General features: G+C 45.0%; 1 protein-coding gene across 2 annotated transcripts in view; it reads left to right on the top strand.

Annotated features, from left to right (window-relative positions):
* Nucleotides 1-26,836, top strand: part of slc24a4 (solute carrier family 24 member 4) — a 234,354-nt gene that overhangs the window by 193,894 nt on the left and 13,624 nt on the right. For both annotated transcript variants that reach the window (XM_033027758.1, XM_033027757.1), the window contains exons 11-14: nucleotides 2,726-2,878; nucleotides 15,691-15,857; nucleotides 18,655-18,769; nucleotides 22,545-22,657. In XM_033027758.1, the coding sequence (XP_032883649.1) occupies nucleotides 2,726-2,878; nucleotides 15,691-15,857; nucleotides 18,655-18,769; nucleotides 22,545-22,657 (548 nt within the window). The remainder of the gene's footprint in view (nucleotides 1-2,725; nucleotides 2,879-15,690; nucleotides 15,858-18,654; nucleotides 18,770-22,544; nucleotides 22,658-26,836) is intronic.

Genomic DNA, 26,836 nt, shown 5'->3' with positions numbered 1-26,836 from the left:
TATCTGTACTACATCTATTTACTATCATGTCAACAGGACGACAGATGGCACACAATGGGCTAAGTGTTCGGCTGGCAACCTGAAGGTGGCCGGTTCGAATCCTGCTTGGAGTGTGTACTGTCGTTGTGTCCTTGGGCAAGACACTTCACCTACCTTTGCCTGGGACTAGAGACGGAAATTAGCTACTGATTGGCTACAATCTCACATATTTACATGCAAATGTTCATTAATATGCACTGTCCCTATAAACAAATTATTATTATTATTATTATTATGTGGTCCATAGCCTTCTGTGCTTTAATGACTCAAGTGTGTGCCTGAATATTTGCCCCTGTCGTCACTCGGGCAGTGTGTTCCACTGTGGGAGAAACAGCTCCTCCTCAAATCCCCTCTATAAATTTTCTCCTTGCCCTAAACATTTGTCCTCCATTTGCTTCTGTTTAACCTCATTTGACGTGACTAGGTTATTGTGGCTGGAGCTCCATCAGAAGAGATTAAGATGATCCATTTCCCATTTTCATATCCTCCCATCTCCTCCCCTTTCGCTTTCTGCAGAGACTGCTCCCTCTGTAACTCCCTGGTCAATTCGTCCCTTCCCACCCGAACCACCCCCTCTCCTGGTACTTTACCTTGCAACCGCAGGAAATGCTACAATTGTCGCTTTACCTCCCCCCTCTGCCATTCAAGGACCCAAGCAGTCTTTCCAGGTGTGGCAGAGGTTCACCTGCACCTCCTCCAACCTCATCTATTGCACATGTCAACTGCTCTACATCGGTGAGACCAAGCGCAGGCTTGGCGATCGCTTTGCCCAACACTTCCACTCAGTTTGCAATAACCAACCTGATCTCCCGGTGGCTCAGTACTTCAACTCCCCCTCCCATTCCGAATCCGACCTTTCTGTCCTGGGCCTCCTCCAAGGCCAGAGTGAGGCCCACCGCAAATTGGAGGAACAGCACCTCATATTTCGCTTGGGTAGTTTACACCCCAGCGGTATGAACATTGACTTCTCCAATTTCAGGTAGCCCTTGCTTTTTCCCTCCTTCCCCTCCCCTTCCCAGCTCTCCCACAGCCCACTGTCTTCGCCTCTTCCTTTCTTCACCCCCCCCCCCCCCCACATCAGTCTGAAGAAGGGTCCCGACCCGAAACGTCGCCTATTCTTTAGCCTTTCCCGCTGAGTTTCTCCAGCATTTTTGTCCACCTATAGGGCCTGTCCCACTTGGCGATTTTTTTGGCGACTGCCGGTGTCATATCAGTGTTGCCAAAAGGTTTGAACATTTCAAAATCCAGCGGCGACAAATAAAATGTTGCGACACTTGAAAAAACACCGCGCATCATACGTCATCCCGCTGTGTCATACATCATCACGTCGCGTCATACATCATCACGCCATGTCATACATCATCACGCCACGTCATACGTCATCACGCCGTGTCATACGTCATCACGCCACGCCATACGTCATCACGCCACATCATACGTCATCACGCCACGTCATACGTCATCACGCCGTGTCATACGTCATCACGCCACGTCATACGTCATCACGCCACATCATACGTCATCACGCCACGTCATACGTCATCACGCCGTGTCATACGTCATCACGCCACGTCATACGTCATCACGCCACATCATACGTCATCACGCCACGTCATACGTCATCACGCCACGTCATACGTCATCACGCCACGTCATACGTCATCACGCCGCATCATACGTCATCACGCCACGTCATACATCATCACGCCGTGTCATACGTCATCACGCTGTGTCATACGTCATCACGCTGTGTCATACGTCATCACGCTGTGTCATACATCATCACGCAGTGTCATACGTCATCACGCCGTGTCATACGTCATCACGCCACGTCATACGTCATCACGCCGCGTCATACGTCATCACGTCCGCGTCATACGTCATCACGCCGCGTCATACGTCATCACGCCAGTGTCATACGTCATCACGCCACGTCATACGTCATCACGCCGCGTATTTTGCGGTGACCTGATACGCCAGTTAATGATGTCGGCAGTCGCTGAAAAAATCGCCAAGTAGGACAGGCCCTTAGGACTACCTCATTGATGGAAGAGACCTTTATGGTGGTGTTCTCTGTTGGCCTGCCATCAGAATTATTCATACTCAACCCTTGCAAATACCATGTTTTTATGTTTCTGTTCTCCAGTTCTAAAGGTATTCAACATGGAAACAGAAAAATAACAGTGAATACAAATGTTCCAGCCATAACCACAATGGCTGCCTTTGCATGTGATGCTGGCTAGTGAACAGGGCTGAGTAATATAACATTTCACTGCAATCCCTCACCTAAATGTTGCTCCTTTCTTGGGCATTTGGCTAACACCCTATCTCCATATCTCGGGGCCATTGAAACGATGCAACACATGTAAAGCATGGATCTTGAGTGCTTAGATTTAGTGCGATTCAGTCGCACATTAGGACATGTTTTGTTTCTGAAAAATTGACTTTAAACTGTGAAAATTGTAATCTGTGGCCCTCTAAAGTCTGAAATCTAACTAACGATATTTGCCTAGTTTAGATGTGATTATTGACTGGTTATATTTTGCGTGAGGCAGACATTCTAATCGTTATTTTCCAGTTTAAAAGCATAAGATCATGAAATACAGTTCTATTGGGCACCAGCTCCATATGCTTATCTTTGAGCTATCATGGATTCACGTATAATTTGTTTATGTCCAATGACCAGTCCAGTCTGCCAATGGTGTGGACAAGGAGATCTGTGCAGCAGAGAAATGTGATGGGATTGAAAATGGAAATGTCCCTCTGGACATCAATGCAAAAGAAGATGATCACAAGGATGAAAATGAACCAGAGCTCACATCACCATTTTCTCCACCAGGTAAGGATTAATGCAACAGGTATGTATTCTATGTATATATATTGGATAGTTATATGGATGGGAAAGGAATGGAGGGTTATGGTCTGAGCGCAGGTATATGGGACTAGGGGAGATTATGTGTTCGGCACGGACTGGAAGGGTCGAGATGGCCTGTTTCCGTGCTGTAATTGTTATATGGTTATATGTTATATGGTTTATATAAGATATGACCATCTTAAAGGCTTAAAGAAATCTAAGATGCATTAGTAATATGTTTAACCAAGCTACAATGAAAAATCAAAATGTACTGATGTCTACCTCTGCAAGGAATTATTTGCAATAACCAGTGAAAACACAAAAGCATTGTATTTCTGTACATTTTCCACTAAATGTTCTTCCTAGACCCTTTGAAGTTCAGACCAACGGTGGAACCAAAGTTACTTAATTCCACTTTTTTAATGATTTTTATAATAAACACCATTAAGAGAAATTCTGCAGAAATTACTGGCAAATTAGTTTGAGCCATTAAGTCTTCCAGTCAATTACTTCAATAGAAATTGGTTGTAGTAGAAGATAAATCCATGCAATGAGATGTAATATATCTCCTATTCTGAGGCTGTACAGAATCATTGTAAAGTCATCGGGAGTCTGAAAGACCATTGAGTCTTGGGTTGTCCATTGAGAAAGACCATTGAGTCTTGGGTTGTCCATTGAGAAAGACCATTGAGTCTTGGGTTGTCCATTGAGAAAGACCATGGGCATTACTGACAAAGCCAACATTTACTGCCCATCTCTAATTTCCCTTTAGAATATGAAAATAATGTGAATATCATATGAAGCAATGTGAGCACACAAAATCATGTACATGTATGTGGATATACTGAATACCTCTATATTATCACAATACCCCTTGATATTGTTTTAATATTGTAGGGTTGATTCTAGTAAAGGTCTCTTTACAACCTGCAGAATCTCCATTCCTCGGCACATCATGCCTGATCTCTCAACCCCATTGTCCTGGCTTCTCCCCATAACCTCTAACACCCGTACTAATTAAGAATCTGTCAATCTCTGCCTTTTAAAATATCCATTGACTTGGCCTCCACAGCCGCCTGTAGCAATGAATTCCACTGATTCACCATCCTCAGTCTAAAGAAATTCCTTCTTATAACTGATGGGAAAGCAATGGGCAGCTTATATTATATTTAACCTCGGAAACATTTGATGTCCACCTTTGGTACTTTAGTTTAGTGATGCATAGCGGAAACAGGCCCTTCGACACACCGACCAGCAATCCCCACACATTAACACTACCCTACACACACTGGGGACAATTTTACATTTTTAACAAAGCCAATTAACCTACAAACCTGTACATCTTTGGAGTCTGGGAGGAAACCAAAGATCTTGCAGAAAACTCACGCGGGTCATGGGAAGAACGTACAAACACCGAAAAGACAGGCACCCGTAGTCAGGATCGAACCCGGGTCTCAGGCGCTGTAAACAGTAGCTCTACCACTACGCCACCGTGACTCTGTACTATTGCAGTTCCCATTTTACTTTCCTCTTCTTTATTATTTTTGGAACAAAAATTGTTCAGCCAACACCCACTTTGCAAGACGGTTCAGTCAGTCAATTTGCAACGCAGTCCATGGCCCCATTTGCATTTCACCAGACAAATACTGAACTTCAAGTACATTACACATCTGAATCCTAGTAATCCTGGCTGCTCGTTTACATTTTAAAAGACAAGCACAATGATTACGTCAATACAACGTTTCCCAAAAGAACTCAAATTCAGAACGCAACATCTTTTAATCTTTTGCAAGCACATTGTTGTTAAGAAAAAGATGCTTAAGGCTATTTCCCTATTGTTCCCACCTATCACCTAATGTACCAATTTCAAATTCCCACTTAAGTATAAAACTAGTCACCAATTTCCCCAACTGCAAACTCCTCTCTGAAATATTGGTACTCTTATCCAGAATAGAGACACTCACATTTCAAACATCTTAACTTGGATCCCACATGGGCAGTGTGGAATCTGGATCTCTCTCACTCTCTCATCTCTAGCCAGCATTCTGCCCCAAAGCATGCCAAAAATTAAATTCATCTCCTTCCGAGTTAATTATTTGCAACTCTCTTCAACCCTCTTGTTCTCTTGAGCCATGTTCTATCTCGGTAATCAGGCAGCAGAGATGTGGCACTTTTCACCATCAAGTCAATTTCATCATTGGTAAGCTTGTGAGCTGAGTTATATCTGATCACCATCATTCTTGTTTAAGGCAGGTAGTTCATTTATAATCATCTGTTTCTCTGTTGTCTTTATTGTCTTAATCAGGGCTGCAATGGATGGAGGTGACTCAATCTTCATTCTATGCATATTGGATAGATTTCCTCTCCTAAACTTTCCCAGTCAATGTCATCTCTGTCCACTGGCAGAGCGGTTGGCAACACAGTCGCACTATTCTCCATGGTTTCTTACTTTACTAGTCCTGTGCTCGCATTATTGCTGCTACTTTTAGCGTTTTTAGTTTAGTTTAGAGACACAGAGTGGAAACAGGCCCTTCAGCCCACCGGGTCCGCGCCGACCAGCGATCCCCGCACATTACACTACCCTACACACACTAGGGACAATTTACATTTATACCAAGCCGATTAACCTACAAACCTGTACGTCTTTGGAGTGTCGGAGGAAACCGAAGATCTCGAAGAAAACCCATGCGGTCACAGGGAGAACGTACAAACTCAGTACATACAACACCTGTAGTCAGGATCGAACCCGGGTCTCCGGCACAGCAAGGCAGGAATTCTACCGCCGCGCCATCTTTCTTGTTGGTTTTTTGCCTTTAAGCAAGTTTAATTACTCCTTATCATACTTGTCCTTGTCCTTTCCACCAAGACTATTGCTCAGCGAAGCGTTTCACTGTCATCCTTTTAATTATTATTTTTTTTATTATTATCCACAATTGTTTGTTCTATTGATCCCTTGTGTCCCCATTTGAAGTAAGCACTTTTCTTATCTTTTTTTTTCCTTTACAAAAGAGATTTTATTCCCTTGTCACAATTATCAGGGTATTACATTATTTTGTGCAGTCTGCAAGCAAATATCAAATTGCAATATGGTCAGAAGTTAGACACAAAGTGCTGGAGTAACTCAGTAGGCCAGTCAGCATCTCTGGAAAAAAGGAATAGGTGACGTTTTGGGTCAGGATCCTTCAGGCTGAAAGATGGAGGTGGGGGAGGGGGAAGGAACTGGAAGCAAGAAAAGACCAGAACAAAACCTTTTCTCCAGAGATGCTGCCTGACCCGTTGAGTCACTCCAGCATTTTGTGCCTATCTTAGGTATAAACCAGCATCTTCAGTTCCTTCCTACACATATATGTACACACACACTCTCACACACGCACAAATATCCTGACCTCTGACCTGTCTGCCGCAGAACCTTGACGTCTAATCTCCCACACTGATCTTGCCATGCAAACTATCCACACCGTTCCACATCAATATCCTGACGTCTGTCTGACCTCTCTGCATCAGTCCCCTAACATCTAACCTTTCCTCAGTGCCCTGGAGTCTAAGCTCTCCCCGTCACTAGCCTGGAGTCTAAGCTCTCCCCGTCACTAGCCTGGAGTCTAAGCTCTCCCCGTCACTAGCCTGGAGTCTAAGCTCTCCCCGTCACTAGCCTGGAGTCTAAGCCCTCACATCAACCTTGCCAGGTAAAATAACCGCTCCATCCTTTTTGGTATTTTGGCACGGCGACTAATGTTTGCCCAACGGCAATATGGGATCTACCTCAATAACTGTGAGTGGTAAAATTAAATATACTCACCTGGCAGCAAGCCACAGTACTCAAGTCATCCTGTGTGATATCCTGCTCACTGTGTGAATTGTTTGGAAGGATTAGTGTGTTTGACCTATACCCTGAATCTGGCTTTCACGTTCAATGGTCCTTTTATTGGTCACATGCGCAAAGTGCAAACACACAATGAATTTATTTTCTTACACACAGTCCAGTATAGAACAGTATTTCCATACCCAAGCACATCACCGATTAGCAAATGTATAGAAATAGTCTACTGATCAGCATTCAAGAGGCACCATGTTTTTGGTGCTATTTTCAAAGTCCAGTTCACGCTCTTGTTATGAGCACTGCCCGGTCCAGGCAAGCCCCGTGCTGCTGCGGACCTCCTGCCATCGCCTTCCTTGTACGTCTGACTCTGGATCGGCCTAGGTACCCACGTCCCTCTCCTCACCCGCCCACCCTTGTTCCCCGTGGTGCCTCCCGCAGCCGCCATCTCCACGAGTCTCTCGTGGGGCTTCTTCAGATCCAGGGCGTGCGGGAGACCGATGGTGGGCAGAGGAAGGGGTAGCGGGGGAGGATGTTGAGTGCTCCGTGGGCCTATGAGCCAGGGCAAAAGGAAAGGAAAAGCTGGAGGGTGAGGATGCTGAGGATCAGTGAAGTGGCTGCATCCAGCACCATCTCCAGGCTCCACATTGGGTCAAGTCACCACTGAATCATGTCTCAGACCGGGACAGCACAAAAAGAGATCAATGGTCAGCACACAGAAATAATCCACTATCCTCCAAATCTTCCCGTCCTTTATTCTTGTTGCAATAAATACATGCGGATTCTGCAGTTTCTCAATAAATCATCAGGCTATTGTTCTTCTTAAATGGGGATTGTGATCATTAGTTATAGATTTGTACAGACATGCCTGATAGCAGCTCTCCCATCCTCCTTGTAGACAATGACTCTTCCTTTGTTTGCCTTTTTCTTGCTGTAATGAATAGTCCTACATTGTAACTCCCATACATAGCTCCCTTTGTTCTAATTAACCGTGCCTGCAGCCTAAGCACTTTTTCACTCTAATTACTGCGCAACTTTTCTAACATGACCTTTAAGTTACCTTTGCTAAGTTAGCCTAATTTTCCATCATCCTTTTCCAGTATGTAAGGCACTTAAAGTCGACCACAATGTACATTTTCCCCATTTTCTTATCTACTGGTAAGAGGAGATCACCTTCTTCAATTCCATTACTGCATCTGAGGATTTTTCATGTAACAGCGACACTAAAATGACAATGAATGAATGAATGCTGAACCAGTATCTGTTGGTTTCAGGTCAAGCAGAATTTTTGGATATCCTTCTTGAATTTATTTTTTTTGATAATGTGAGCCTGTGCATACTTACCATATCCCTGAAGTCTCATTTGGAGTGGAAATCTAGGTTTATTCAATCATTTTACCTTACCTTGTGTACCTTGAGAGGATCATTTTAGAGAAGAATCTTGCACAAATGGGCTAGGTTTTGCTTTAGGTTCATTTATAGTGCAGCAAGCATGGAGAAGCTGCAGAACTGATGGAGAACAGAACTTAGATGAAGGGATTACAAGTAACATTAGCAAATTTGCAGATGACACAAAGCTGGGTGGCAGTGTGAACTGTGAGGAGGATGCTATGAGAATGCAGGGTGAGTTGGGTGAGTGGGCAGATGCATGACAGATGCAGTTTAATGTGGATAAATGTGAGGTTATCCACTTTGGTAGCAAAAACAGGAAGGAAGATTATTATCTAAATGGTGTCATGTTGGGAAAAGGAGAAGTACAATGGGATCTGGGGGTCCTTGTTCATCAGTCAATGAAAGTAGGCATGCAGGTGCAGCAGGCAGTGAAGAAAGCATGGCATGTTGGCCTTCATAACAAGAGGAGTAGAGTATAGGAGCAAAGAGGTCCTTCTGCAGTTGTACAGGGCCCTAGTGAGACCACACCTGGAGTATTGTGTGCAGTTTTGGTCTCCAAATTTGAGGAAGGCCATTCTTGCTATTGAGGGAGTGCAGCGTACGTTCACAAGGGTAACTCCCGGGATGGCGGGACTGTCATATGCTGAGAGAATGGAGCAGCTGGGCTTGTATACTTTGGAATTTAGAAGGATGATAGGGTATCTTATTGAAACATATAAGATTATTAAGGGTTTAGACACGTTAGTGGCAGGAAACATGTGCCCGATGTTGGGGGAGTCCAGAACCAGGGGCCACAGTTTAAGAATAAAGGTTAAGCCATTTAGAACGGAGATGAGGAAACACTTTTTCACACACAGAGTTGTGAGTCTGTGGAATTCTCTTCTTCAGAGGGCAGTGGAGGCCGATTCTCGGGATACGTTCAAGAGAGAGCTAGATAGGGCTCATGAAGATAGCGGGGTCAGGCATGGGGAGAAGGCAGGAACGGGGTACAGATTGGGGATGATCAGCCATGATCACATTGAATGGCGATGCTGGCTTGAAGGGCCGAATGGCCTACTCCTGCACCTATTGTCTAGTGTCTAAACGTCATCAGTAAAACTGGGTGTAGGTGTGGTCCCGATCTTCCAACCTACTTCAGTGCAACACTTACATATTTTTTAATTGAACTTTCTCTGTAACTGTAACACTTTGGTACAAGTGAATGGTTTGAATGTATTGATGTATCATGTGACCTGACTGGATGGCACGCAAAGCACTTCCCTGTATTTCGATACACATGTGCTCATCCAAGCTGTTCTTGGCATGATTGGCCACTTAGATCTGCAAAGATTTCATTAACAGGGTGCTTGCTCCCTAGACCTTGGCTAGAAAGGGCAGAGGAGCAAGTACTGTGTGTGAAAGGGAGAGAAGGAGAGAGAACCTCATTTGAATCCAAAGTGCTTGGTCTCAATGGGATCATCTTGATAGATTATTTTTACATACCTTTGATTATCTGTTTTTGAGGATCGTCTTAAGGCATTAGGCCAATATTTACATGTTTAGTGCACCAAATACCTTTCATACTTGTCCACCCTGACGCTGAATAAATAGCCCTTGTAACTCTTGCTCACATTGCAAGTGCCAATACTGCTTAAGATGGCAAGCACAAGAAATTGCAGAGTTGTGAACACATTCCAGCCCATCACTCGGTCCTGTCTCCACCCCTCCCCCACACTCCTCCTTCCACTACATCTACACTTCACCCTACTGCAGGAAAATAGCCAACATGGTCAAGGATCATTTACACCCCAGTCATTCCCTCATCTCCCCTCTCCCTTTGGGCAGAAGATACAAAAGCCTGAAAGCCCACACCACCAGATTCAGGAACAGCTCACTGGTATCAGGTGGCAGAAGGTGTTGTCCCAATCTCCTAACCTACTTCATTTGGATGGGAGATTGCAACCTTCACGTGGTCCACCCTGTTTCAACGAATGCAATCAACCTGGCGCGCACAAAAGGAAGATCAAACAGAACAAGTTGTCTTCCAACTTTAGGCTGTGCCCGCCATACGCAAGGAGAAAAAGAACCTACTTCATTGCGACACTTGCACTTTTTTGAATCTGCACTTTCTCTGTAACTGTAACACTATATTCTGTACTCTGGTATTTTATTCTTTGCACCATCTATACCAGATGTGAATGGCTTGATTGTGTTTATGTATAGTATGCTTGAATTGGATAGCACGCAAAGCTCTTTACTGTATCTCGGTGCTTGTGTCACCAGTCCTCATCCAAACTGTTCTGCTACTTTCTAAGTGGGAGATAAAACCCTATTGATTTCAACTGGCCCTGTCATGATTTTCCATCCTACACCAATCAATTGAATTGATTTGCAGATACACTAATGCCATTCTCATTGTATTTTTGAAACTGTATTAGGCTACTCAGCCACTCAAGCTCACCCTCACAATCAATGTGATCATGGCCTAGGTGATGTGTTGGGTCAGGACACTTCTTCAGACTAGGATTACTATGCTGAGTTACTCCACCACTTTGTGTCCTTAGCAGTCTGAAGAAGAGTTCTTTCTACCTGAAACTTTCTGCCTTAAACTTTCTGGAACTTAATGAAGAGAAGACAGAGGTGATTTTGTTTGGCCCCAATGGCTGCCGTGAACCTCCCTTTGTTGACTTGGGTCCACTGGCATTGTCTGTAAAGCCAACCGTTTTGAACCTGGGTTTTAGGATGGACGGTGATTTTAAACTAGATAAACAAATAGGCGCGGTGGTTAAGTCCAGCTTCTTTCACCTAAGGAAGCTGGCAAAGGTGAAGCCCATTCTCGAGCGGCAGCATTTTGAAACAGTAATCCATGCCTTTATTACATCTAGGCTGGATTACTGTAACGCACTCTACTCTGGAGTCGCACGAGCTTCATTGGCTCGTCTCCAGCTTGTTCAAAATGCTGCCGCTCGCCTTTTGACCGGAACTCGAAAGAGGGAGCACATTACGGCAATTTTGGCCTCCCTTCACTGGCTCCCAGTGCACTTTCGAGTTCATTTCAAAATTCTTTTATTTGTTTTTAAATCGTTGAATGGGCTCGCCCCGCCTTACCTCTCTGAGCTGCTCCACCTATATGCTCCTGCCCGGTGCCTCAGGTCAGCTGATCAGCTGCTCCTTGAGGTACCAAGGTCTAAGCGGAAGCTCAGAGGGGATAGAGCCTTTTCTGTTGCTGCTCCGGCACTCTGGAACACCTTGCCGTTGCACATCAGACAGGCCCCCTCACTGTCCATCTTCAAATCCTCCCTAAAAACACATTTTTATTCTTTGGCTTTCGACACTGGCTGAGGCATTGCTCCTGTTCTTAGTGCTTTTAATGTCTTTTAATTTTTAGTGTGTTTTTTATAGTCCTTCGTTTTATGGTTTTTTAATGGTTTTTAATTGTTTGTAATAGCTTTTTGTCCATGAGTTCTCATGTACAGCACTTTGTGGCAACTGCAGTTGTTTAAAGTGCTTTATAAATAAAGTTATTATTATAAATAAAGTTATTATTATTAAATATCCCCTATCCATGTTCTCCAGGGATACTGCCTGCCCTGCTGAGTTACTCCAGCACTTTGTGTCTTTTCTGTAAACCAGCATCTGCAGTTCTTTGATTCTACCTTCTGACTACATTGATGTGTTTTCAGGCAGGCTTAGCTTGCAATTGTCCATCTAAGAATTCCCCTGATGCCCATCCACATGGCCTATCAGTCTTGGGTCTTATTTCCTCTTCGGTTCCTGTTTCTATGTTCCCCCATAGACTTCAATTCCATGATCTTTCAAATGCCTCCAATGATTTAGCCTCCTTTGCCATCGAGAGTAGAGAATTACAGGTCCACCACCATCTGCAAGATGAAATTCCTAAGGAAACCTCAGATTTAAACGACTGCCCTTATCTTGTAATATTTTCCCTCGAAGATAGAGACAAAGTGCTGGAGTAACTCAGTGGGTTCGGTAGCATCTCTGGAGAAAAAAAATGATGGGTGACGTCTCGGGTTGGAACCCTTCTTCAGAGTGGAAAAGGATTGGGGAGGAGAAGGACTCAGACTGGACTGACTCTGAAGAAGGGTCCCAACCTAAAACGGAGTCTGAAGAAGTGTCCTGACCCGAAATGTTACCCACCCCTTTTCTCCAGAAATGCTGCCTGACCTGCTGAGTTACATCAGCACTTTGTGTCTATCTTCAGTATAAACCAGCATCTGCAATTCCTCTCTACACAATATTATCCCTTGTTCAAGACTCTCCCACTTGTGGACATGAGTGTCTTCCCTTCACTCTGGCCTACCTTCCCTGACAGAGTTCCCATCTCTCTGGGCCCACACTTGTACAGCTTGCTTGCTGCCTTCATCTGTCAAAGCCATTGTCTCAGCCTGCCCCCTAGCTTCTTTCCAGCCACCAAATGCACAGGTACTTGGAGAATCATAAGTGCTGTGTGAATATCATCTAGTATTCCTGAACACAAAAATCTACTGTCATTTGTCACAAGCATTTTCAATATTATATCACACACATTTCTCCCAAACAAATGCTCACATTTTTTTTTCATTTTTCTACTTTCACCGTAGTGTCCTGGGAGGTGTCTAACAATAATACGTAGAGCATAGAACAGGATAGCACAGGAACATGCCCTTCTGTCCACAATGTCCATGCCGAACACGATGCCAAGACCAAATATTACCTCCCTGCACGTAATCCATATTTAGTTTAGTTTCGTTTAGAGATACAGCGTGGAAACAGGCCCTTCGACCCACCGAGTCCGCACCGACCAGCGATCCCCGCACATTAACACAAGCCTACACACTCTATGGACTCCAGTCAGCGTTGCACCATGCGCCAGACGTAATGACGCGCATGCGGGCTGACGGCTTCTTCACGTAGTCACTCACGTAAAATTAACATACAAACCTGTACATCTTTGGAGTCTGGGAGGAAACCGAAGATCTCGGAGAAAACCCGCGCAGGTCACAGGGAGAACGTACTAACTCCGTACAGATAGCACCCATAGTCGGGATCGAACCCTGGTCTCTGGCGCTGTAAGACAGCAACTCTACCGCTGCGCCATCGTGCCACCCGGTGATATCTCCCCATTCCCTTCTTCTTCACGTGTCTACCCAAAAGTCTCTGAAATGTCACTTGTATCTGCCGCAACCACCGTCCTCAGTAGCATTTTCCAGCAACTTACGACCCTCTGTGTAAACAAAGGTTCACATCTCTCTTGAAGCTTTACCCCTCTCACCTCACTCTGTCACCTTGTATTTGATATCTCCATCCCAGGAACAAGGCTCTGACTGTCATGTTAAAGTGCCTATACTTCCACCTTGAAACATTGGTAGGTTGAATGCACTTGTGTGGGCAGCTCGCCAGCACACTAATGAAAAACATGTAACCTCAATTAAATTTGTGAACAGACTTTGTTCTGAGCCTTTACCTTTCAATAACCTCAGGTAGGGCACTTGCATATTAAAGCTCTGTGATAATGCCAAACTATTGTAAATGCCCGTAAACAAGCAAGAGCCCTTAGTTCATTATAAATAATGATGCTGTAACTCATCATTTCACTCTAAACCTCAAATTACATTCATGTTCAGCACGCAGCCAAGCTGCAGATTGATGTTGGCAATGTATTGGTCTGATTGAAGACATTTGTTGTTCTTCCTCACATGCCTGCATTTGGTACACCACGCTCCGTAATTGTGCATAGTGCTCTCGAGAATAGTGCGGCACGGTTAAGCAGCGGTAGAGTTCCTGTCTTACGGCACCAGAGACCTGGGTTCAATCCTTAAAGCCCTGTCCCACGGTACGAGTTCATTCCAAGAGTTCTCCCGAGTTTGCCTTGATTCGAACTCGGAGATTTACGGTAATGGCCACTCGTCGGTACTCGGGGCTCTCGTGGACATTTTTCATCATGTTGAAAAATCTTCACGAGTCTTCCCGTGCTTACCTGCCGTTAGCGAGTCTTCCTGTTTACCTACCGTTAGCGCTAAGAGACGTCCCCGAGCTCCGACGTACCCGCTACGTTCATTCTCCGTGCTTACCACGAGTTTGGGGTTTTTTTAACTCGGGAGAGCTCTTGGAATGAACTTGTACCGTGGGACAGGGCTTTAACTATGGGTGCTGACTGTACGGGGTTTGTACATTCCCTCTGTGACCACATGTGTTTTCTCTGGTTTCCTCCCACATTCCAAAGACATGCAGGTTTGTGGGTTAATTAGCTTCTGTAAATTGAAAATTGTCCCTAGTGTGTAGTGGATGGGGTGATCACTGGTTGGAGCTGAATCGGTGGGTCGCAGGGCCTGTGTCCACACTGTATCTCTAAAGGAGAAAAGTATTTAGGCAATAACACGATGAACAGGACGAGGACTTTAACATCCATGTAGGAGGCTGAACATCAGACCACATTGTTTCTATGCCTTCCCAGTCTTTCCCTGTGGTCTTGAGTCAGGTTAAGAATGACACACTTTTATAACCAGTTCATTACAAATATACATAATGCTTCTATCTTATGCTTGCTTTAACCTGCTCACTGCCAACGAAAGCACCAATTCACAACTAGCCAATATCTCAGTGAAACAGAGACTGCAGATGCTCAAGTGAGTTTATTGTCATATGCACAGGTACAAAAACAATGAAAAACATGCTTACAAAAGCATCTCAGGCATATAGAATCTGGAGCAAAGGATTAAATGCTTGAAAAGTTAGGTAGTCAGAGAGCATTTGTTAAGGCAAATGCTGAGTTGTGGATGGATGTTGAGTTGTGGTTGCAATCGAAACAACCTTGATCTTATTGAATGGCAGGCAGGATCTTGTGAACAGTCACATGGCCTACCACCTGCTCTAAAATTGCACATCCATATTATTTGTTAGCATTATCAGGCACCTCTGTGTGGTATTAGCAGTTTAGTTTAGTTTAGAGATATAGCGCAGCAACAGGCCCTTCGGCCCACCGAGTCCGCACCAACCAGCGATCCCTGCACACTTACACTAACCTACACAGACTAGGGACAATTTACACTTATACCAAGCATACAACCCCAAACCAATTAGCCTACAAACCTGTACATCTTTGGAGTGTGGGAAGAAACCGAAGATCTCGTAGAAAATCCACGCAGGTCACGGGGAGAACGTACAAACTCCGTACAGACAGCACCCGTGGTCAGGATCGAACACAAATCGCCAGCGCTGCAAACGTTGTAAGGCAGCAACTCTACTACGGCGTCACCGTGCCACCCGTACGCCAATTCTGAATCCATGTGACCAAGTCATTGTTAATCCCATGCATTTTAATCTTCTGGATCAGCCTAACATGGGGGACTTCATCAAATGCCTTACTAATATCCATGTAGACAACATCCACCACCCTACCCTCGTCGACCACCTTCGTTACCTCCTCAAAAGCCTCGTAAGAGAGACACAAAGCACTTTTCATTCAAGATTTCAGCATCTGAAGTTCCTTTTGTCTCAGTAATTAGATGCAGTTGCTGGCATGATCTTATAAAGATTGTGTCGTTTTCATTTTCTAACGGGTCTGTTTCCTTCACTGTGAAAATCTAATGCTCTAAAACATATTTATCCACAGGGGGTTGTTTGAATAAGGTGAAGTGGCTGAGTTCGTGGCCGGTCCTTCTCGTGCTTTTCTTCACCATCCCAAACTGTGCAAAACCTCGCTGGGAGAGGTTCTTCATGGTAACCTTCTTCATGTCCACCGTGTGGATTGCTGTCTTCTCTTACTTAATGGTTTGGATGGTAAGGAGCAAAGGCTTAACTTAAACTGTTGAAAAAACGTGCAATCCTGAGTCGATAACGCTTATGCAGGGATGCTGTTTGTAATAATCCCGGGGTGCTTACATTCTACATGCTGGAAGTGTCGTGACAGAAAGGGAATTGTGTGTTCAGAATGCGGGAGGGTATCACCAGAAACAATCAAAATAGTGCTCGACTCAAACTTACTGGCTCCTATCAGACCTCCGCACTTTTGTACTGACTCTATCCATTCAATGGTGATCCTTATGAAAGTGTTAGATACAAACTGGGGAATGAGGAGGAATGTATTTAGCCAGAGGCTGGTGAATCTGTGTGATTCATTGCCACAGGTCACGGTGGAGGTCAAGTCATTGGGTATTTTTGAAGCGGAGATTGATAGGTTCTTGATTAGTAAGGGTATCAAAGGTTGCGGGGCGAAGGCAGGAGAATGGGGTTGAGAGTGAAAAATAGATCAGCCATGATTGAGTGGTGGAGCAGAGCCTAATTCTGCTCCTATGTCTTATGAACAAGAATCAAAATCATAACCTCCTCAAAAACTAGTTTTGACAATTTCTTTCAATCGGTAAACTTGAATATGTCAATTCAGAGCCAACACTAAGATATTAAATTTAAAATGGCTAATATAATTCAGGAAAGTTGTAGGTGTAATTAATTATTGAAGATATGATACAAATGGCAAATGTCACCAAGTTTTATCTGCCATCAGAATTCCGTCAGGCAGCATCTACAGAAGTCTGAAGAAGGTCCTAACCCAAAAAGTCACCCATCCTTTTCCTCCAGAGATGCTGCCTGATCCACTTAGTTACTCCAGCGCTTTGTGTCTAGTTTCCATATCTGGTTGCAAGTTCTGTCGGACACCATTGATGGAAAGCACAGTCAAAGCGAAAAGCTATTCTAGCTGAGGTTCTGACAGGCATTTTGACAAATGGAATGCATGGCACAACACCATGGACGGTAAGCAAACAGGCTGACAGCAACGGGAAGAGAATGACAGAAAACTCAAGCTAGAGCAGATAAAAATGTTTTAGAAAATGATGCTGCGAAGTAGCATCTTGACACATTGTCGACAAAGTATGACAACATGTACAGACAGCTCCACTGGCACAACAGGGCTTAATAAACACTTTGCATGAGAGATGATTTCTGCTGAGAGTGACCTGTGGTGCTTGTGATACTGTCAGGAGGTCTCCCATGCTGCCCATCCAAGTGCTGCCCATGCATGGTGAGGGCGGCACAGTGGCGCAGAGGTAGAGTTGCTGCCTTAAAGCGCAAAAGACCCGGGTGCAATCCTGAGTACGGGCGCGGTCTGTACAGTCTGTGGCCGCGTGGGGTTTCTCCGTCCGGGTGATCCAGTTTCCTTCCACATTCCAAAGGCGTGCAGGTTTGCAGGTTAATTGACATCTGTAAATTGTCCCGAGTTTGTAGGATAGAACTAGTGTACGGGGATTGTTGGTCGGCGCAGATTCAGTGGGCCTGTTTACACGCTTTATCTCTAAAACTAAAAACTAAACTAAAACTAACTTAGTTTTAATGATGCGATGGGATCAGAAATGTCTTAACTCGTTCCTCTCCAAATGTAGCTTTGTTCCTGTGGATCCAGTTTCTTGTTTCATAGCGTTAACATGTTTTATCATTCATCGTTTCAATTTGGCCCCCCATCAAATCAGTCAGAATAATACCAGACAATTTCATAAAATAGATGCAGAAAGGTCTCGACCCGAAACGTCACCCATTCCTCTTCACCAGAGATGCTGCCTGTCCCGCTGAGTTACTCCAGCCTCTTGTGTCCCTTCCATTGTATGGAATGCATTGTCTTAAAGTTAAGAGTTATAATGTTGGCAGATGAGATTTTAAAATTGCTCATTTACTTGAAAACAAAAAGAAAAGTATGGACAATAAGAGCTATCCATAAATGGGCAGAAAAGGTACAAATGGAATTCAGTGTGGAGAAGGATAAGGGAGTTCGGGAGGGCAAGCAAGACAAGGTAGTATGCAGCAAATGATAGGAAACTGGGAGAAATAAAGGAATGAAGGGACTTGGGCAAATATGTCTGCAGATTTGTGATGATACAAAAAAAGGACAGGTGGATAAGGTGATTAAGATGGAAAAGGGGAAATTTTCTTTTATTAGCCCTGGCATGGTCTGGAACAGCGAGGAGGTTATGTACGAGTCCTCAGGTGGGCCCCATCTTCAGATAGCGAGGCGTTAAACCTGCTGTCTAGACTGTGCGCTTTAGCTGTGAAGATTGGCAGGGGTGTGCGCGGCAGTGAGATTCACAGCAGTGTAAGCAACTGTGAAAGCTGAGATAAAACTGATAGGAAAGACATGATCAGGAGAGGGACATAAGGCTGAGTAGCTCTTGTTGGAAGCCGCAAACACAATGGACCAAAAGGCTTCGTTCATGCCATAAATGTCTATGATTCTGCGATAAGTCCAAGCCAGGCTGCTGCCTCCATTCTATTGACTATATTCACATTCAGCAGAATAGTTAGGGTGGCAGCATTCTTGCATGAAATTGAAGATTTGGAATTGTTTGATGGCTGGCAGAGGATAAAAAAGGCTTTCTGCTGCCAGCCACACTACATAAGGCAGACCCACGCACACAATCTGCTACATTTATTAAATTCATATGCCAGACAAACATCTTGTTTTGATGTTCATCTTTGTTAGAGCCTTGGGATGCTGTGTGCATGAAAGTGGTTATTTAGACATATCATCTTGAGTTATAGTTTAGCATGTGGATTTGACTGTATCATCCTGTTTCTTTGCTGCGTTTAGGTCACTGTCATCGGGTTCACTCTTGGAATTCCAGACATTATCATGGGGATCACATTTCTGGCAGCCGGAACAAGTGTTCCCGATTGCATGGCTAGCTTAATAGTGGCCAGACAAGGTAAGGACATATTTTATTCATGTTATGCTCTTTTATAATGTTGTGCAGTGCAAACAGGCTCCATTAGATCGGCTTAGCAAGGAATTAATCATAATAGTTTCCAGTCATCCAATCCACCTTTAGAACAACCCAGCTGTTGGATCAATAAGGTAGGTTTATTTTTACCACCCCAAAAAAAAACAATCGTATCATTGATTGTTTTTATGGATTAGGAATGTTACTTTGCCAGACATCAATGCCTCCGTCATTTTCATTATACAGCAGGCTCTTGTGAAGTAGTTGGAATGAAAAATAGGTCATGGTCATTATTCTTTCCAGAGATGGCATGGTTTATAAGAGACTGATGCCGAGATGTATGGTCATTAGCATTGAAGACGACACATAGTGGCAAGGGCACTACATGCATCATGTTTAATGCCTAATGAACATGAGTCCAGGCAAAATTCAATCTACAGGCTAGGAATGTGGAGTAATAATGTACTTATTTCTCCAAATTCCATAAGTGAATGGAGGATAATGGAGCCTATTATGTACAGAATACACTTCAGTGGTATCTCAGCGTCCAGGCTGGCTGTTCAGACTTATTACTCCCTTGAGAATGCTCACTCCAACACTGCATCATTCTCCTGGCTTCATTACATTGAGAGATGAGTGGAATTGCTGGAAAAGTTATGTCACATTACAGATAATATATAGCCATATTTTACCTCTCTATATCTTTGTGTTCATTTCTCCCATGTGTAATGACCCAATATATCCTGAAATGTATTTTAACATTTTGCCATAAAATGTGGTAGTGAGTTACACATCCAGACTGATTAATTGTTAAAAAGTCTTTCCAATGTCAAACGTTCACTGATGCTGGAGACTTCCTGAAGAAATACAACACCATCTAACTATTCCATGCCTTTGCTATTTTCCAAGCTCTCTGGAAAGGTTCTTCCATGCAACTGTAGAGACCATATTATTGTACGGGTGTGAGGCATGGACTCTAACTCGAGCACTGTCCAAGTCTCTCGATGATACCTACACCCGAATGTTCAGAAAAGTTCAAAATGTCAGTTGGAGGGACCACATCACCAATTCCCAGCTCTATGGGGAGATTCCACTTCTTTAGATACAGTACAAGTGTCTAGAAACAATACACTGCAACAGTATACAGAATCGCCAGGTTTGGCGCCATTTTCAAATCCCAATTCTTATAGAAACATTGAAACATAGAAAATAGGTGCAGGAGTAGGTCATTCGGTCCTTAGAGCCAGCACCGCCATTCATTATTTTCATGGCCGATCATCCAAAATCAGTACCCTGTTCCGGCTTTTTCCCCATATCCCTTGATTCCCTTAACCCTAAGAGCTAAATCTAACTCTCTTGAAAACATCCAGTGAATTGGCCTCCACAGCCTTGTGTGGCAGAGAATTCCACAGATTCACAACTCTGGGTGAAAATGTTTTTCCGCACCTCAGTCCTAAATGGCCTACCCCTTATTCTTAAACAGTGACCCCTGGTTCTGGACTCCCCCGACATCGGGAACATTTTTCCTGCATCTACCCTGTCCAATTCTCTAAGAATTTTATATGTTTCTATAAGATGCCCTCTCATCCTTCTAAATTCCAGCGAATACAGGCCCAGTCAACCCATTCTTTCATCATATGTCAGTCCCGCCATCCCGGGAATTAATCTGGTGAACCTATGCTGCACTACCTCAACAGCAATAATGTCCTTCCTCAAATTAGGAAACCAAAATTGCACACAATACTCCAGGTGCGGTCTCACCAGGGCCCTGTACAACTGCAGTAGGACCTCCTTGCTCCTAATCGCAAATCCTCTTGCAATGAAGGCCGACACATTGGCTTTCTTCACCAGCATGCATACGTTCAGTGACAGATGTACAAGCACACCCAGGTCTCGTTGCACCTCCCCTTCTCCTAATCTGACACCATTCAGATAATAATCTGCCTTCCTGTTCTTGCCACCAAAGTGGATAACCTCACATTTATCCACATATAACCTCACATTTATCCACATATAACCTCACATTTATCCACATATAACCTCACATTTATCAACGTGTAGACTTCTGAACCTGGCCATGAAGGCCCGTTATCCTGTGGATGTTGCAGGGTCGGTCTGGCCAAGCCTAGCTGTTGGTGTCCTACACCACTCAGTGCCACTGCAAGCCGAGTCTGGTCTAAGAGCTAGGCCTCTTGGAGCAGCACCCAATCCAGCCGAGCCCCAGGCTGCTGCAAGGCCTCCAGCGGCCCACTCCACTGATAGACACCCTGAACTGCCTCCCGCAGCCAATCCACTTACCAGCCCTCTGTCCCGACTCCTTCCTCTCCGCTCCTCAGGGCGAGCAGCGGCCGGGCACGGTGGCTTCTCGGTTGCGTGGCAGCGAGCCAGGCCTGCTGCTGCGTATGGCTGCGGCTCGCCAGGAAACCTTCCACCTCGCCACTCGCCGAGAGACAATTATTAACAGTGGAATGTTTGTACACAGTCAATAGCAATATCTCACCTCTCTGCTTTGTCTCATAGACATAGAATAGCACAGAAGATAGACATAAAATGCTGGAGTATCTCAGCGGGACAGGCAGCATCTCTGGAGAGAAGGAATGGATGACATTTTGGGTCGAGACCCTTCTTCAGACGGATAGAAGGCTCAGTCTGAAGAAGGGTCTCGACCTGAAATGTCATCCATTCCTTCTCTCCAGAGATCCTGCCTGGCCTGCTGAGTTACTCCAGCATTTTGTGTCTATCTTTGGTTTAAACCAGCATCTGCAGTTCCTTCCGACACAGAGAATAGCACGCACAGCAGCAAGCTCTTTGGCTCATAATGACTGTACTAAGCATGATACCCAATTAAACTAATCCCTTTTGCCTGTACATGACCCATTGACTTCCATTCCCTGCATATCTGTGCCTATGTAAAAAAGTCTCCTAAATACCACTACCGTATCTGCTTTCTCCTCCCACTGCTGGACACATGCTCCATACACCCACTAGTCTTCTCCACAGTTACGTTTTTTAAACTTTTCACCTCTCACCTTAAAGTTATGCCCTCTGGTATTTGACATCTCTACCCTGGGAACAGGATTCTGACTGTCTCCCTTTTGCTAGTCTCTGATAATTTTATAAAATTCTGTCATGTGTCCCTATGGTCTCCAATGCTCCAGAGAAAATAATGATGATCAAGGAAATATAGAATGGTTCATAGTTGGATATGGGGAAGGTGACAATGGGGTGTACAAACTGTAAAATTAATCAGTAGGACAGTGAAACTAGTTGGAGAACTAGGGTGGGGGAGGGACGGAGAGAGAGAGAGAAAGTAAGGGCCTCTTGAAGTTAGAGAAATTAGAGGAATAGATCGGGTAGACGCACAGTCTCTTTCCCAGAGATGGGGAATTGAGAACCAGAGGACATAGGTGAAGGGGAAAGGATTTAAAAGGGATCTGGGGGGTAACTTTTTCACCTAAAAGGTGGTAGGTGTATGGAACGAGGTGCCAGAGGAGGTAGTTGAGGCAGGGACTATCCCAATGTTTAAGGAACAATTAGACAGGTACATGGATAGGACAGGTTTAGAGGGATATGGGCCAAACTCAGGCAGGTGAGGTTCGTGTAGCTGGTGTGTGCTAGTTGGGCTGAAGGGCCTGTTTCCACACTGTATGTCTATACAACTCAATGAGTCTAAATCAATATTCATACTGCTGGGTGTTAGCTGCCCAAGCGAAATATGATGCTGATCTTTTTGAAAATGTTAATTTATATTTTTATAAAGGAATGGGTGACATGGCAGTGTCCAACACAGTCGGAAGCAATGTCTTCGACATCCTCGTTGGTTTAGGTCTTCCGTGGGGTCTGCAGACGATGATTATTGACACTGGATCCTTTGTAAGTATTCTGTACTTTTCCTGCTAATACATCAAACACCAATAGGATGTATGAAGAAATGCAGGCCTCAAAGCTACAACAACACCTTTGTAATTTACGCTCACCTTCCTTATTCTCTGGTTATCCTGTTTGAAACATAGCTGACTGGAGGATAAAAAAAACCTGAATGCAACCACCCCGACCCCCCGAACTCCGGAAAGTTTAGTTTAGAGATACAGCAAGGAAACACGCCCTTCGGCCCACCGATTCCTCGCCGACCAGCGATTCCCGTACACTAACACTATTCTACACACACTGTGGGCAATTTACAATTTTACCAAAGCCAATTAACCTACAAACCTGTACGTCTTTGGGGTGTGGGAGGAAACCGGAGCATCCGTAGAAAACCCACGGGGAGAAGGTACAAACTATTTGGGAGTGGCTGCGCTGCCTTGCAGCTGCGGCTCGCCTGCAGTCCGTTTGTCTTTTCTGTTTTTTGTTTTCTTTTGTCCTGTTTTTGCGGTTTGTTTCGGTTTATTTAACTGTGTGTGTGTGGGGGGGGGGTGGGTGTGGTGTGTTTTTTTACTCTTCCTTCGGGGGGATGCGACTTTTCCTGCCGTATCCCCCGTCTCCGTGTCCGTCTGCGCTGAGGCCTATCGCGGAGCTGGCGGCCTCCAACTGCGACCGACCTCGAGGCTGTGGAGGCTGTGGAGCAGAGCCAGGACTTACCAACGCGAGCCTGGCCGACTTCGGGGCTGTGGTTGCGGTGCGGCACAACTTCCGACCCGACTTTGGAGCCTCGGAGGCTCGGCCGCGGGCCAGTGGGCCAGTGGACGACATCATCGGGAGCTCGAGTTCTGTTTTCCGGAGCTCCCGCAACTACAGCTGCGTCCGCTGGACTGGAGGACGGCAGCTTCGGAAGCTTCGACCGCCCCGGGCCGCGGAGTTTGAACCGGCCCATTTGCGGAGCTCGGATTCAGCCTGCGGGACTTACCTACCATCACCCGGCAGGGTCATAACATCGGAGGCTTGGATTGCCTCAGCGCAGAGGGAAAGCAAGGAGGGAAGAGACAATGACTTTGGGACTTTAAACTGTGTTGAGTGTTTGTTATTTATTCTATGTTATGACTGCAGGCTAAACCATATTGTTTGTTTTGTCTTCTGTTTTTTTACCTTGTTTGGGATGTGTTTATTTTTGTGTGGGACTAAAGATGGAAATTAGCCACTGGCTACAATCTTGCATATTACATGCAAATGTTTTATTAATATGCACTGTCCCTAATAAAATCAAAATCAAAATCAAACTCAATGCTGACAGCACCCGTGCTCAGGATCGAACCCGGGTCTCTGGCGGTGTAAGGTAGCAACTCTACCGTTGTGCCACTGTGCAGTCCCTTAAAGATGAATGAAAATCACAAGGGTTATTGATTGCAGTGCAGGCAATGATCTCCTTGGTGAACTTGTTTGGGTACTAATCATGTGTCAAGTTGTCCCAGCACAGGAAGGTTTAGAGGCTTTGGAGAGGATGCAGAAGAGGTTTACAAGGATGCTACCTGGGTTAGAGGGTATTAACTATAAGGAGAGGTTGGACAGAAATGGTTATTTTCTCTGGAGCATCGGAGGTTGAGGGAACACCTGATAGAAGTTTATTCATTTATGTGATGCATAGATGGGGTAGACAGTCAGAACCTTTTCCCCAAGGTGAACATATGGAATACTAGGCTACGTAGCTTTAAGGTCAGAGGAGTAAAGTGTACCGGTGATGTGTGGGCAAAAGAGTTGCCAGGAACATACTGCCAGAGGAGGTGGTGGAGGCAGATATTATCTGAATGGTGGCCGATTAGGAAAGGGGGAGATGCAACGAGACCTGGGTGTCATGGTACACCAGTCATTTAAAGTAGGTATGCAGGTGCAGCAGGCAGTGAAGAAACCGAATGGTATGTTAGCATTCATAGCAAAAGGATTTGAGTATAGGAGCAGCGAGGTTCTACTGCAGTTGTACAGGGTCTTGGTGAGACCACACCTGGAGTATTGTGTACAGTTTTGGTCTCCTAATCTGAGGAAAGCCATTCTTGCCATAGAGGGAGTACAGAGAAGGTTCACCAGACTGATTCCTGGGATGTCAGGACTTTCATATGAAGAAAGACTGGATAGACTCGGCTTGCACTCACTAGAATTTAGAAGATTGAGGGGGGGATCTTATAGAAACGTACAAAATTCTTAAGGGGTTGGACAGGCTAGATGCAGGAAGATTGGTCCCGATGTTGGGGAAGTCCAGAACAAGGGGTCACAGTTTAAGGATAAGGGGGACCGAGATGAGAAAAACATTTTTCACACAGAGAGTGGCGAATCTGTGGAATTCTCTGCCACAGAAGGTAGTTGAGGCCAGTTCATTGGCTATATTTAAGAGGGAGTTAGATATGGCCCTTGTGGCTAAAGGGATCAGGGGGTATGGAGAGAAGGGAGGTACAAGATACTGAATTGGATGATCAGCCATGATCATATTGAAGGTGACCCACGAAGGGCCGAATGGCCTACTCCTGCACCTATTTTCTATGTTTCTATAAGATTGCAACATTTAAGAGGCTTTTCTTTCAGCAGTACCCAGAGTCTCCTCCCCCCCCCCACAATCGGACTGCAACGCTTGGGTCTCTTGTTTGCACTGACAGCCGTGTGAGTAGTGTAACGTATTCTTGTCTGAGGTAAGGCTCAGTTGTGACTAGCACAAAGGACAGGTCCACACCGGGTTTGTGTTCCAGAGCAAGAGCACATTTATTCTGCAATCATTGCCTTTTATCTTGAAGGTCACTTGACCTCAGTCACGAGGCTCATGCACGAGTTTCTGTTACATTGATTGCAAAGACATCACAGACATCACATCTCCCTCTTTACTTTTAAAATGTTACAGGCACTTGTATTTACGTTATATACATATTACATTTATTACATAACGTAGCAAGAAATCACATCTCCCTCTTTACTTTATATCTCCCTCTTCATTTTTACAGATCATACATCTCCCCCTTTTCACTTTGTTTATCAACTCCCCTGATATCCACTTTAATTTTACACTGTAGCAGAGGGCCTCTCTCAATTGCCTTCTGCTGCGACTGGGAGACTGTCTAGCTAGGCTTCTGTGGACTTATTCTGGCATCTAGGAGACGGGCTCCTCTGGCCATTTCTCACCCCTGGGAGACTGGCTCCTCTGACTAGGTTTCTCCTACTTAAAGACCCTTCTGGGAGACTACTGCTGGCTTCGGGAAGACGGGCTCCTCTGTCCAGGTTTCTCCCATCTGGGCGTCTGACTTCTGATGGTCCATCCACGGCTATCCAGGGGATTTTTTACACATTGCTACACGGGGTTCCCCTTTTATTCCATCAACCAGACTCATACTTTGTTTAGTTGATCACCTCGATGAGGGAGAAGAGAAGAGATAATGAACTGCGGTGATCACCTGCAGCTGTTGAAAACACAATTAACAGACACAAACTTAGTTTGGCCTCGATGAGGGAGAAGAGAAGAGATAATGAACTGCATGTAAAGACAAAACATTGATTGCCCCTTAATTAGTATACCCGAATCACCTGTGCAGACAGAACACTAATAACTAATAGAACCCCGTTCTAAAGTATTCTTACATTTTATCACAACAGTACCAAGTGCAGTGTATTTCTGTCGAAAAGAGCCAAATAATTACACGGTTCTGTATTATTTTTACGTCCAAAAGAACCGAGGCAGTACATATCTGTGGAAAAGAGCAAGAGTACTGAGGCAGTATATATCAGGTAAACAAAACCCAATTGGGAGAGACCCATTTCTTACAGCATTTCAATATAATTTCTTCTACAGCACTTCTACAGCACTTCCATCTGTGTCTGTGTCTTTGCTCTTCGCGTCTTCTGTTGGGACTGCACCTCTCTGCAGGTCCCGCTTCTCTGCCCACCGTTGGCTCTCGGGCTCACCTGGTTGCTGCCATGCTGGTCGCTGCTTCTCCCGTCGGGACTGCACCTGCCGTCGGGCTAAACCTCGCTCCCCTGTGTCGGGGCTGCACCTCTCGTCGGGGCTGCACCTCGCTCCCCTGTGTCGGGACTGCACGTCTCTCCACTGCTGGCCACTCCAGACCTCCGATACTGGTTGCCTGCTGACCTTCCTCTTTACCTCGTTCCCCTGCGTCGGGGCTTTCACGACCGGGCTGACAC

Source organism: Amblyraja radiata, chromosome 9, assembly GCF_010909765.2.
Source record: "Amblyraja radiata isolate CabotCenter1 chromosome 9, sAmbRad1.1.pri, whole genome shotgun sequence".
NCBI classification, from domain to species: domain Eukaryota; kingdom Metazoa; phylum Chordata; class Chondrichthyes; order Rajiformes; family Rajidae; genus Amblyraja; species Amblyraja radiata.
Note: the sequence above shows the minus strand (reverse complement) of the source record. Positions and strands in the feature narration are given on the sequence as shown.